Source organism: Miniopterus schreibersii (assembly GCF_964146895.1).
Source record: "Miniopterus schreibersii genome assembly, chromosome: 9".
Classification (NCBI taxonomy): domain Eukaryota; kingdom Metazoa; phylum Chordata; class Mammalia; order Chiroptera; family Miniopteridae; genus Miniopterus; species Miniopterus schreibersii.
Genome location: NC_138118.1, coordinates 46,352,925 through 46,367,225, shown reverse-complemented (window position 1 = coordinate 46,367,225; position 14,301 = coordinate 46,352,925). Strand labels below are relative to the sequence as shown.

The 14,301-nt window shown below is 36.0% G+C and overlaps 1 protein-coding gene across 4 annotated transcripts in view; it reads left to right on the top strand.

Moving 5' to 3' along the window:
- The window catches only part of FAM185A (family with sequence similarity 185 member A), a 55,402-nt gene that overhangs the window by 18,389 nt on the left and 22,712 nt on the right, over positions 1–14,301 (top strand). For all 4 annotated transcript variants that reach the window (XM_081147174.1, XM_081147176.1, XM_081147175.1 and 1 more), the window contains one exon: positions 9,159–9,200. In XM_081147174.1, coding sequence (XP_081003300.1) covers positions 9,159–9,200 — 42 coding nt within the window. The remainder of the gene's footprint in view (positions 1–9,158; positions 9,201–14,301) is intronic.

Here is a 14,301-nt window from a genome sequence, read left to right as displayed (position 1 = left end):
GCTCCCTAAAATGTGAGCCCCAAGGCAGGGCTACTGTTAGCTCGCTGGGAAGTAAAAGTCACAGTGACAGAGATAAACCAGGGTGGGACTGTTTTTACCTTACTGGAAAGTCAGAGAAAAAGGGGGCTTTGGAGACAAGTTCAGGTGGTAAGCCCTGGACAAGCTTCCACTACCCGCTGCTCCCCTGGTTGCAAGTCTCATGGGGACCTCAGAATTTAGGAGAAAGGAAGTAAAAAGTTCATTCCTGAGAAGGGGCATGGGCGTGCTCCAGAGAGAGCCTGCCCAGCATCCTTTGTCTTGAGGGTTTTTATCTCTCTTCTGGGAGCGAGAATCTTAGGGGAGGGTTTCAGCAGAATATTCATCAGCTTTCCAGGTGCATTTTTAACATACTGACGCATCAAAGTGAGCATATAGGGGAGTTTGAGATTATCCTCTGCTCAGTTTCACTCCTTTACTTTTATCTTGGGTCTGTCTGGCTGTAATTGGTTTTTGGTATTTGTTCCTCTAACTTCATCCATCCTTAGGTTTGGCTGGCACAAATTGCATTAATTGAGTCTCTGTCCTCTATCTCCCTCACCTGGGCGATTTAAGCTATTTATTCTTTGGTCAGGGAGGAGAGGTATAAACCATTTGTTCTCAAATGTCCTTGGTTAGGGATGATAAGGTCTTAACGATTACTAGCTGGCTGTAAATTGGTTAAATTGTTTGGCCTTGTTTAATTATCTTGTCTCAGTTTCCACATCCCACTTACCCAGAAATTTTCCTGGCTTCTTACTGTCCTGCCTCAATTAGAGTCAAGCTGCCTCAGGAAGGAGTATGATCTTAGGCCAAAATGGCTTTTTATTCGACCCCCTAAGAAAGCTGACATCTGAGGGCTGTCTGCCAGCATTACTCCCAACAGTTGGGAAAACAAGCCCTTCAGTTATGAAGGGGTTCTGAATGATGAGTCACAGCATTCACTACAGTTATATTTATTGACTCATTCAACACACAGCGTGTGGCAAAAGTAGGTTTACAGTTGTGACTACATGATGCAGTTTATTCTGGTATTATTATTTATTCTTATATTATTTTCCATACAATGACTGCAAACCTACTTTTGTCCCACCCTGTATTTTCTAGTAGTGAGTAATGAGTAATGACTAAGGTAACTGATGAATAATATTTTCTATTTGTAAAGTTGGTTGAATCAAAATTATTATGTACTTATGCCTTCTAATACAAAATAAACTAATTTATTCATTGATTCAACAAATATTCCCCACTGTTCCGGCACTAGGAGTCTAGTGAGAAAATAGGTACTTGGATAGTTTGTTTTTAGATAAAAGACTTTGTGACAGTATACTATTTTGATTTCCTTCTAAGTTATCAAAATTAGATAATAAGTATATTTTATTACACTCTGCTATTTGAATATTTATGGTTTTAAAGAATTTTATACATATACATGTAAAACATATGTATTTACATGTATTCCACTAAATGTGTTTTTAATATTTAAATATATATAGTCTCCTGACTCTTTTAGAGAGGAAGAAAAGTTTCCTTGAATTGGTTTGTTGGGATTGGTTTTACACACCCAATTGATAACTTTGATAGCACTGAGAATTTTATAAAGAAATGTCCCAGTTTGCCTTAAGAGTGACATGTGGTCACTGATGAATTTATAAATCTGCCTTGTAAATTTAGAAAGTTAGAAATAATATAAAATTTTAAAAGAAAGAAGCTTCTATTGGATTAAACAGAACTTTTCATGAAGTTTATGAAAACACTTCGTTCAAATTCTAGTATTAAGTCCATTGTTAAATTTTTGGTTTGATTATCATTTTGACCTATGATTATGTTACGTTAATGTTGAATCTGGACTTAAAACATTTTTATAGGAAATACTAGAAAGGAATTACAGCTTCCCTTGTGGTATAGATAGCATAGATTTTTTTCAGGATTTAGACATGAGATACTAAATGTTGCTGTTCCATGCCGTTTGCACTCAGCTCAGCTCCTTGGAGGGACTCGACTTCTTCCACAAAGGTGATGCTGCCACGTTCAGTGTGTGACTTCCAATCTTCCACGGAAGGAAGAGAGACCATAGAGGATCATATGAGAAGTTTCAGAAACCAGACCTAGAAGTGCTTACACTTCTTCTGTCATATACTTTTAGCCAGAATATTTTTATATGACTTTCTCTGACTCCAACAGGCTGAAATACAGAGTTTAATAGTGTTCTAAGGAAGGAGTAAATACACACATATTAGGGGGCACTGGTGGTCTTTGTCAGATCTTATAATTGCTCTTAACAAACTTCTGTGAGTTCCTGATTTTTCCACCCCATTGGTATTCTCCAGGATTTCTTCCTTGTTCTGTTGTTCTTTCTCTTCTTTCTTTTCCTTAGGCATCTAACACACTTTGTGTCTTAACTACCCTTGTATTCTAATGATTCAGTTTTATATTTCTAGCCCTGATTTCCAACTATACATCCATCTGCTTGCTGTAGACATAGCCATTTGGATCTTTACAGGTATCTCAAACTCAACATTTCTTTTCTTTTTTTTTTTTTACTTCTCACCTGAGGATATTTTTCCCATTGCTTTTCAGAGAGAGTGGAAGGGAAGGGGGGGGGGGGAGAGAGACATTGATATGAGAAAGATATACCAATTGGTTGCTTCCTGCATGTGCGCCAACCAGGGTCAGGGATTGAGCCTGTAACTGAGGTATGTGCCCTTGACCGAAATCAAACCCAGGACCCTTCATTCTGAGGGCCAAAACTATAACCACTGAGCAAAACCTGCTAGGGCTCAAACTCAACATTTCTAAGTCCTTTCTCCTACTTTTCCAGCCCCACCCAGCTCTATCCATATTTTATTCCTCCATTTTTACTTCCATTTGCTGTTTTTGATATTACCATGTATCTGACTCCCCAAACTAGAGATCTAGAAGTAATATAGGCATACCTGGGAGATATTGTAGGTTCGGTTCCAGACCACCGTAATAAAGTGAGGGTCTCAATAAAGCGAGTTGTAATCTTTTTGCTAGTGGAGGGTCTTGCCTTTGGTTTGGGGGGGAAAAACACACCTCTGAAGCACAGTGAAGTGTGGTAACCACATGGTATAACCTGTACTAAATTCCTCTCTCTCCTTCACCTTCCACATCTCATCAATCACCAAGTTTAGGTAGGTTTTATCATCTAAATATTTCTTCAGTCTATCCCATCGTTTTCTTTCTAATTTCTACTGTTCAGCTTCAGATTCTTGTCATCTCTTGCCTTAACTCGAGCAATAACTTTGCTTCCAGTCTTGCCTTCTTCAAATCTAAACTCACTATAGCTATGGTTGTTTAATATAAATGCACATTGAACATGGTATTCTCTTACTCAAACCTTTTCCTCCTTGACCTGGCTAACTTACCACTTCCCTCTTCTGATCCTATGCTTTGTCTTCCAGAATTAGACAGTCTCTTACTTTTTCCAGCATACATTCTTCCGTGTTTTATACTTCTGAGTCCTTGATCAGAGCATTTGATCATACTGATTATTCTGTTTATAGTCTTCCTAAAATGCTTCCCCAGCTTTCCTTATCCCATTGACTTCTAGTAATCTTCCAGTACTCAGCTAAAGCATCTTCTCCTCATCTTTGACCTTGAATTCTTGCCTAATTATAAACTGCTTAGGAACAGTTTTATTCATCTATGTATTCTTATCATTTAGGACTGTGGCTTGCAAATAGCAAGTGCCTCCCTTCCTGTCTCCCATCCCTAGAGAAAAAACACAAAAAAGGGATTTAACCTTTAAAGATATTTGATTGCTCTGTTTGGATTATATAAGTATATGTGCTGTTTTAACCATAATAACATTTCTTTTAGTGAAGAAAAATAAACTATTTATTTTTAAATTGATAGCTTATTTTTCTCCCTGACCATGCTAGAATGGAGTTACTAGCTATGAAAAACTGCATATTTTCCTTAAACACTGCAGTTTGTGGAAAATTTGTGTAACTTGAGAGTAGAGTAAGCACACATAGTTATTACAGACTATATGGCATCTGCTTTATTGGAAAGAAGACTTTTACAGAGATCTACTCCTGTCAAATAGTTGATTTTTTTATTGTTTTCAGTGATTGGAGATGAAATAGGTGAAAACAAAATACAGAAAATTGTGCTAGTAATGTCCACTTGGTTGATTTATGTACTTTTAAATATTCTATCTCATTCCATAAAATATTTGAGGTAAGAGACCCATTTTGTATATTCTATTAACTTTGGAATATTTCTGTTTACGGTAGAGATTTTCTAAAAATTCTGATATGAGTTGAAAATATGTATTTTGTTTATTGCTTTGAAAATCCTTTAGCATTGACAAAAATATTTAAAAATATTCGTTATATTTAAAAATATTTTTTCCATAGTATTCTTGTTCTACTATGCTTTTACTATATTGACCTCTTATATTCAAGTGAGATATAGTCTGAAACTATTGGTCCCACTATAATATGAACTAGTCCTCATTCTTTAATGAATTTAAAACTTCTATTTTATGGTTCTAGGAACCATTATTTTCTTGAGATTGCTTTACTTTCATCATGAGCACTAATGATACAATCTTTAAGAAAGACCGTATTTTCATTAAAAAATAGTAAGTTTTTACTGCATTCACTGAAGACTAGTATAAGATAATAAAGCTCCTTTGCCTTGCTGAGTGGGTGACTGGACTCACTAACTAAATGACTGACTATAAAACTATGTCATTATTCTTTACTAATACTTAAAATGACAAATACTCAGTGTCTGATTCATATTATTTTTTTAAATATATTTTTATTGATTTCAGAAAGAGGAAGGGAGAGAGAGAGAGAAACATCAATGATGAGAAAATCATTGATTGGCTGCCTCCTGCACGCCCCCTACTGGGGATCGAGCCCACAGTGTGGGCATGTGCCCTGACTGGGAATCGAACCTCTATCTCCTGGGTCATAGGTCGGTGCTCAGCCACTGAGCCACATTTGCTGGGCTGATTCATCTTATTTTTGAAGTGTTCAGGAGGAGGAAGCAGTAAAGAGAATTCTGAGTGGAAGGATCCGCTGTCTCACACTAGGTTAATTGTCCTAAAGCATGGTTTTTGTGTATTGGTTTCCATCTTGAAATTCTTTGCTAACTCCTTCAATGTAGGATAAAGTCAGTAAACTGACATTCCATGGTTCTGCTACAGATTGATCTTTACCCATTTTCCCAAACTAAATTTAAACATTTGTTTAAAAAGTAATCATGTTTACTGTGTATGTACCGGGCACTGTGCTAAGCTCTTGAAATATAATGCCAAATAAGATGTCATCCCTGTCCTCATAGATGTGCCTAATTGCTCCAACCCAGCTGATCTGCATGATTTAAACATAACATGTATGGTTTCAGCTTTTTATCTTTGCTTATGTAATTCTTTTTCCCAGAAAATCCTTCTCCCTCAGTATATTCAAATTTTATCTATGTTTCAAATCTCAACTCTGATGATAATCTCCAATATTGCTATTCTTCCTGTGTATGTTAGGTCATTTTAATCTCTTTTCTCTGAATGGCTCTGGCACCTAGTTCATACTGTTCACTTACGAGGTTAACTTACAATGATTAATAAATACTAATTTTTAACTTTTCATGTATGCATCTCCCCAGATATCCTATAAGGTTTTGGGTGGCTAGTCTGTCCTCTACCCCACCTTCTCCCTCCCACCCTGCCATGATGCATATCCCTCCCACATGCAAAATGCCCAACCTTCCTTCCAAGGATTCCAAAAGTTTCATCCCATTTATACATCACTTCAGAGTCCAGAATCTCTACATCAAAATCAGATCAAGTGTTGATGAGGCTCCTCAGGTATAGTTACTTAAGTACAGATCTTCAAGTAGAGGAATACCTTGTTTTATTATGCTTTGCTTTATTGTGCTTCATAGATGTTACATGTTTTATAAATTGAAGGCAAAATGATTACAGCTCACTTTATTGCAATATTTGCTTTATTGTGGTATGGTACCAAACCTGCAGTATTTCTGAGGTATGCCTGTATTGTAGTTCCTCTGAATCTGAAGACCTGTGAACTAAAGAAACAAATTATCTAGCCCCGCCACTTCAACCCCTACATACACCACCTACACACACCACCTACACACCCAACATACAGTGATAAAACAGGCATAGGATAGTTGTTTCAACTTTCCTATTCTAAGGGGGGAAAGTGAGAAGCACAAAGGAGTCATTGGTCCATAGGGATTTTGAAATTTGAATGGGCAAGCATTGGAGGTTCCTTGATTAAACCTCAAGGCCTGGGAATAATTAGGGTTCCAGGCTTTGCTCTCTGAGTTCTAGGTTCCTGCCACTGAGTCATCCTTTCTTTTTCATGAACTGTAGCATGTATTTGAAGCTGAGTAGTTTTCTCAGTCTATTTCCTGCCAGTAGAATTTTGTGGGTCGAATGGTCTCTTCATTTTGTACTGTCACTGTCCCTTTTAGTCTACTTTGCAGTGTGTTTGCTGATATAATTCTGTCAAAACTTTTGTCAGCCTCCTGTGAATCACATTGGGGTTTATTCCACTAGATAAAAGCCACATCTAAGAACCTTTTGAAAATAGGGGCTTCTGCAGAGGTATTGAGAGCTACAATGCTCTCCAGCTTTCTAGAGGGCCTATTGTTTGATTGAGAGCATCTATGAGACATACCCTTAATCTTTTTAAAGGACCTTTTTGTATAACATTAATACTGTAAGGTACACTCTCAATCTTTCCAGGGTCTTAACAAAAGGTTTTACAGTTATCCCCTCAGCTTCATTTTTAGGCCATGTGTGGCAGTGCCCTGGATTCAAAGTTTGTTTGGAAGCCATTCTTTACTTTAGCATATTTTGCCATCTTGAGAGACTGAGAATTTTCAAAAACATTCATGTCCAGATTCTTTTTTTGTTTAACAGTTCTTTAGTTTTTCTCTCTTCTCTTGCATTTTACTGTGAGCAATAAGAAAAAAAGTAGGCATCACCTACAACACTTTGACTTTGCTCAGGAATCTTAGCTAGATCATTCAGTTTATTAGGCATATTTCCTACTTTCCATGTTACTGATGGTGATAGTGTTGCTAAGTTTCTGTTACTGCTTAAGGATCCTCCTTCCTCCAATTTCCAAAAATATTTTTCCTCACTTCCCTTTAAGCCCTCATGGGAAGCATACTAACAATTTGTTCAAGGCAACTTAGGTCTTCTCTAACATGCTCCTTAAAATCCTTTCAACCTCTACCCACTGCCAAGTTTATAAAGCTACTTCCACATTTTTAGGTATTTATTATGGCAGCACCCTCCCCCCCCCCCCACTTCCAGCTTTTAAAATCTGTGCTAGTTACCTCTTCCTCTGTTACAAATTACCCCAAAACTTAGCAGCTGAAAATAACAGTTTTTGTCTTATAGTCTAGATGGGTCAGGAATCTGGGTGCAGCTTAACTGGGTCCTCTGCCTCAGTATCTCTTATGAGATTGTGATTGTGGGCTCATCTGAAGGTTCAACCAGGGGAGAATCTGCTTCCTAGCTCACTTGTGTGGTTGTTGGTAGGATTCAGTCCAGATCCTGTTAGATGGAGGCCTCTTTGAGTTCCTTGCTTGTGAGCCACTTTCATAGGGCAGTTGACAACATGTCTGGCTCCCTTCCATCACAGCAAAAGATGGGTAGCCAAGACAGAAGCCAGAATCTTTTTTGTAACCTGATCTTGGAAGTAGCATCCAATCACTTTTGCCCTATTTTCTTTGTCAAAAACAAATCATTATGTCCAGCTTACACACGAGGGGAGGAGATTATACAAGGCAGGAATCATTGTAAGCCATCTAAGCAGCTGTATGATCTTTGGCCACTATTTGCATGTGATGGCGAATCTGCATTTACTGGATTTAAAATTAGAAGAGTGTCTAGAACACACCAGTGAAATAATATTTACATAACACATTTAACAGTTTCTTTACAACCTAATAATTTACTGAGACTTCAAAATAATTTTATGGGCTTAACTTCACACAAACCAAGTTTTGTTCCTATACAAATGTACCCATTGTTCATATATTCCCATGAAGTATGATGGAATATAAGACTTTTAAGAGATTTTTGTAATCAAGCACATCTGACTATTGGACAAATGAATCATGTGCCCATGAAATGAAATAATAAATGAGTTTACTTACCCTAGATTAATTTTAAGATAGTAATTATTCCTTTACTTTTAAGTGTAGTTTTTGAATTATGGTAGAAGAGGTAATATTGCTTACACTTTCAGTTGTAGTAAATGTGGTTAGTATTTATACATACATACAAACACACATATGAAGAAATATCTTACTATTTTTGGTATTGGAGGAGGGGGACTGGGAAGAATGGTTGCAATAACCCATACTTGTCCTGGAAAGTGTATATTCATTGAAACATGGAACCTTTGAGGCTTTTTTCTTTGTTAGTCATCTTTCAGTGTATTCATTATTTCTGCCCTAAACTTCTTTAACTGTTGCCACAGAAACCACTTTAATCTAAAATATAGGCATGGCACACTGGCTTGAAAAATAATAGTAATTATTTTTTCTCATAGATTATTTTAGTATTACTTGGTTCAGAGCTTGGCTTTGTGTTGTCTGATAAATACAGTGATGTTTAGATTGAAAATGCATAGTCAGTGCATTTAAGTAATTTTTTTCTCTTTTTAATTGTTTATATTATTACTGATATCCCATTTTCACCCTCCTTTGCTCATCTCCACCCAGCCCTCACCCCCCTTCCCTCTGTCCAACACCAAACTGTCGTCTGTGTCTGTGGTTTATGCATATATGTTCTTTGACTAATCCTTTCACTTTCTTTCATCCAGTTAATTTTCATTTGTGGATTTTAGAAACATGATGTTTCTTTCATATTTCCCAGAATGTATGGTGGTATATTTTATAGTTCTACTAAAAAGCTTAAAATGGAATGGAGGAAGAGAGTGCACATAGATGCCTAAAGCTTTTTATTTCAGAGTTGCAACTAAATTTCTGATTGTTGTGTGATACTGAGAAAAATTGCCAACAATAAAAACAATATTATTAAATAAATAACATTGTGGATATCCAGCCATGTTCTAGATTATTCCTAATATATAAAATTGTTTTTCTTTTTCTCTCTTTTACAGGTAATATAACATTACAAAGCAAGATGGGTAATATCACAGTAGGTATGTGCTAAGATGCTAATTAATAAATTTTGCATGCTTTTTAATATGGCTGTATTTGTGATATTTTGTTAGGGTAAATAAAGTCTACAGTTTAGCTGATGACTTGATAGGATCCTGATATGCAAGTTAAATATAGGCAGACCCAATGTATGAATATGTGAAATTGTTTCTGGAAATGTATTGGTTCATTATCCTATAAATATTGTATAATTATTGGTTTGGCATTAATCAGAATAGGGTTAGAATTCTAATTTCACCACTTTCTATACATGGGCAAATTACTTAACTTCTCAGTTTCCACATCTGAAAAAATAGAAATAATAGTAAGTTCCTATCATATAGGGTTGTTATAAGGATTAAACATATATATATGTACTTTAGCACAGTGTCTGACATATGGTAAAAATTTAATAAATAATAGCCATTTTTGTTACTGTTATTGTTCTAATCTTAGGCCAGAACAAATTGTACATTAGACCTAATCACCACATGTGATGCTGTGCCTGCTGGAGGAAAAGTTCAGAGTTCAAGATAGTTTAGATAAAGCTTTTCTCTATCCCAAGTAGTATCTGCTTGCCTGTTAGGTGAAGGCGCACTCTGAGCTCTCGGAGTGGTGGTGGTCTTTTAGTCCTTAGAGGTTCAGGGGTTTGGAATGGGGAGCTGGGATCCTTGTGGGGGAGCTGTGGCTCATAGCCAGTATAAATGCCTGGGACCTCCTGTTTTTGTCCTTTTTGACATATTTTTTCTTCCTTTGTGCTGATTGAAATAGTATGGCCAACAACCCTTTTCACTATCACTTCTGGATTTTCTGGTTTAAAGTGCACCTCCTTCTTTAAGTTTTCTAGAGATTGCAACTTTTATGTTGAATGGGAGATAAAAAGAAGATAAAGACTTACTCAGTGATAATTGTAAATCATTTTAACACATGACAGAAGGACTTAACCTGTGTTCCAGTGGCAAATCAAGATTTACTGTTGACCCTTTGTGCCGTTTATCAGAGGACACATCTGAGAATAGTAAGGGGAGTTTCTAGGTTGAGCAAAAAGGTACACTGGCAAGAAGCTGAGCTGGCTGGGGAGAAGTCCTAGACGTGGGCGGAGTTTGTAGCAGTAAGGGAAGGGGAAAAGAAGGGGAATATTCCAGATTGGAGGCACAGGGAGTCTCACTACCTACTAGCAGCCCTTTAGGCAAATGTGAACTTGGGGAATACATATAAAATAATATAATATAAATATAATGCTAATATTATTCTTCAGTAGAAATGTGGGAACATAAAGTGAAAAACATTCGGTCTAAAATTGGAAATAAATAGTTATTTCTCCATACTGGAAAAAAGTAGTAATAATAAGGATGAAATGTGCAGTAATTTACATCTTTGAAGATGATTTCATAGAACTCTGTATAAGTGATTAACGTTATGAATTCTTGTTAATTTTCCCTATAAACGTCCCCCTTTTCCCACTGTTAAGTATTAGAGGGATTTTAAGGCAAGGTGTATTATTTTTCTTAGATAAATCTCTCCACTCAAAGAAAATTACCTGAGCCCAGAGATAAGAAATATTTTATAGATATATATAGACATCCTATATATATCTATAAAATATCTACATCTAATGTTGTTTTTAAAAACTTTTTTAAAAAATTTAGATTGTTCTTAAAAATACACAAATATGTAAAGGTAAATAAAGGTTGTATTTCTTATTTTGTAAACATCATTGGTAAATCTTGAGTTCTATTCTTGAATCAAAATAAGAGAAAAAAGCATGCATTTGTAAGTTATGTATTGATCTGTGGTAGTGTGGAAAAATATGGACCTTAAAAGTAGATTTGACTGAATTTTAGTCCTACCACATAGTAAACTGTGTAACTTTCAGTAAATTATTAAACCTCTCCAAGTTTTCATTTTTATACGTAAAATGGATACCACCTATATAGCACAAGGTTGTTGAGAAATTAAAGTATAAACAGTACAGACCAATGCATGGTAAGCATTCAATAAACTATCCTCTTTTCTCTTACAGTTTATTATTATAATATAGAACCATTAAGCCACTGTGTTTTAACCTTAATTGTAAGGGAAGTGTTCATTTTGTAAATTCCTTTAATTCTTTGAATATCTATGTTAAGACTTTAGAAGAAAGAAAGATAGAAACTATTTCGCTATTTGTTGTTTTCAAAATTATGTTAGCATTTGAAGAGAACACTGGGTATGGCAGTAACTAGTCAACATATTTATTGAGTGCCTATTCTATGTCAGGAACTCTTAGGTACTGGGGAATAAATTGGTCAACAAGACATAGTCTCCATATTCAACTTAGGGCTGAGAAAAAAGACAATAAGCATGTAAATAAGAAAAGATCATTTCAGTAGCGAGATGAATAAATAAGAGAAGGTAATGGGATAGAAAGTAGGGAAAAGAAAGCTATTTCATTTAGCAATCAGGGAGGGTCTGGAGAAGGGATATTTGAACTAAGGTCAGAATAATGGGAAAGAGTCATGTCAAATTCTAGATGCAGAGCTCCCTGGAGGAACAGTCAGTGCAAGTCCTGAAAATGGAATGAGTTTATCATTTTTGAGGTATAAAAAGAAGACTTGTGGAGAGAGTTGTAGGAGATGAGGTAAATGAGGGCTAGATCATTGGGCCTTGAAGATATGGTAAAAATGGGGACTTTATTCCAACTACAACAGGGTATTAGCAAGGTTGGGGTGGTTAATAGATAATTGATATTTTAAAAGAGCAACCCTAGCTGTTGTTTCATAATGTGCCAGAAGAGTGCACAAGTGAAAACAGGTGACTAGAAAGCTTAATTTGTTGATCCATTCTCCTGATACTGGATACCTGGGCTGTTTCTAGTTTTGGGCAATGTCAGTAAAGCTGCTATGACCATTCTTAGACCAGTCATTTTATGGAGGCGTGTGTGTGTGTGTGTGTGTGTGTGTGTATTTATATATATATTGATTTTTCCTCTTGGGTAAATACCTAGGAATGGAGTTGTTGGGTTGAGTGGGTATATATATATTTAGTTTTGTGATAAACAAACACACTTTTTCCCAGAGTTCCATTTTATACTCCCTCCTATAATGTATGAAATTCTAGTTGCTCCACATTTTCACCAACACTTATTATGGTCAGTCTTTTAAATTTTATGCATCCTGGCATGTGAATAGTAGTATATCTCTGGTATTAATTTACATTTCCCTGATGACTACTAATGGTATTCAATATTTTTTCATGTGCTTATTGATCATTAGTATATCTTCCTTTATGAAGTTTTGTTCATATCTTTTGCCTATTTTCAATTTGATTACTTTTCTTTTTATTATGGAGTTGTAGGAGTTCTTTATATATCATGGGAACAAATTCTTTGTCAGACATTGTTTTTCTGTATTTTATCTCAGCCTATGGCTTGCCTGTTTATTTTCTTAATAGTAAGCAAACAGGGACAATGAGAAGTTAGAACTACCTTTAGACAACAAGTTTTTTCATATCTATAAGCAAGAATTTTGTAACTAACTATATATTACTTGTCCCTTAGGAAAAGCTGGTTTTCAGTAAATTGGTAAATCTCTTTGTCTTAAATAGAATCATATTTTACATTTTTTTTGGGGGGGGGGGGCAAGCTCGTGTCCTGTAAACAAAATGGTTTTCTCTAGGTATTGGCCAGCTTTATGAGTAAAGGCCCAGATAGTAAGTATTTTTGGCTTTCTGGGCCACACATTCTATCTGTATTATAAAACTCATTTTAACACAAAAGCAGCCATTGATAATACACAGACAAATGGATGTGTCTGTGTTCCAATAAAAGACTTTTAATTAAAACAAGAGGTGGCTGTAGTTTGGTGACCCTGCTCTAGAGCCTACCTAAAATCCATTGTTGTTATGATTCTGGAGAAATTTTGGATTTGATGTCTTAATCCCAAAGGTGACAAATGGGTAACGTTTATTTGAAATTCCTTGATTGGTTGGTTTGTGTTTTCCTTAAAAGATTTACTTGAGAAAGTTGAAGGCAGCCAACCTAATTGAAATTTACTGAGGCCCTGGCCATGTAGGTGGCTCAGTTGGTTAGAGCATCATCTAGTACACCAAAGGGGTTACAGGTTCGATTCCCAGTCAGGGCACATACCTAGGTTGCAGGTTCAATCCCCAGTAGGCATGTGCATGGGAGGCAACTGATCGATGTTTCTTACATCAATGTTTCTCTCTCTCTCTCTCTCTCCCTCCCTCCCTCCCTCTCTCCCTCCCTCCCTCTTTCTTTCTCTCTAAAAATCAAGAAAAACATATTCTTGGGTGAAGATTAAAAAAAAAAATAGTCTACCGTGTAGCTTGGATTTTGAGGAATTGAGATCAGCAGAAGCAGAACAGTTACAGGAACAATAAGTGATTTGTAGGAACCTGAGAGGAAAATATGTTGGCATAGCAGGAGCTTCAAAATATTGGAGTGGGTGTTGAGCAAAAGATATATAATATTATTCAATTTGAATATTAAGAGACTTGAGATGATTTAGGTATTATTCTGTCTGATTTGAGGAAAATAGACTGTATCTTCTCTATGATTTCTTTATTAAGAAGAATATGTATAACTATGGTCCGTTATTTCTAGTTTAGATAATATAATTAATTGGTCAGCTTCTTCAGCAATCTCATTAGTCATTTGGATTTTGTATGTACATTGTAACCTACCTTCCAAAACCCTGTTCTTGCTAATTTCCATAATACAGAGCTCTCTCAGAAGCTGAAGTACTATAAAATACTTTATTATAAAAATCCTGATTCTCCTTGAACTAATTTTTAAAAATTGATTGGAGAGAGAGGAGAGGAGGAGAGAGAGAAAGAGATTAATCGATTTGTTGTTCCATGTATTTATGCCTTCATTGGTTGTTTCTTGTATGTGCCTTGACCAGGGATCAAACCCACAACCTTAGTGTATCAGGACAACACTTACACCAAATGAGCTACCAGGCCAGGGCTGAACTCGTATTTTTATAAATAATAACTTTCTTCTGGAACACCAGGCCATGTTCCATTTTAAAAAGGAGAGAGTAGAGCTTGATAATAGATAATAGTGGGATAGGGGTGTTAATAGAGTTGCTCACCTATCTT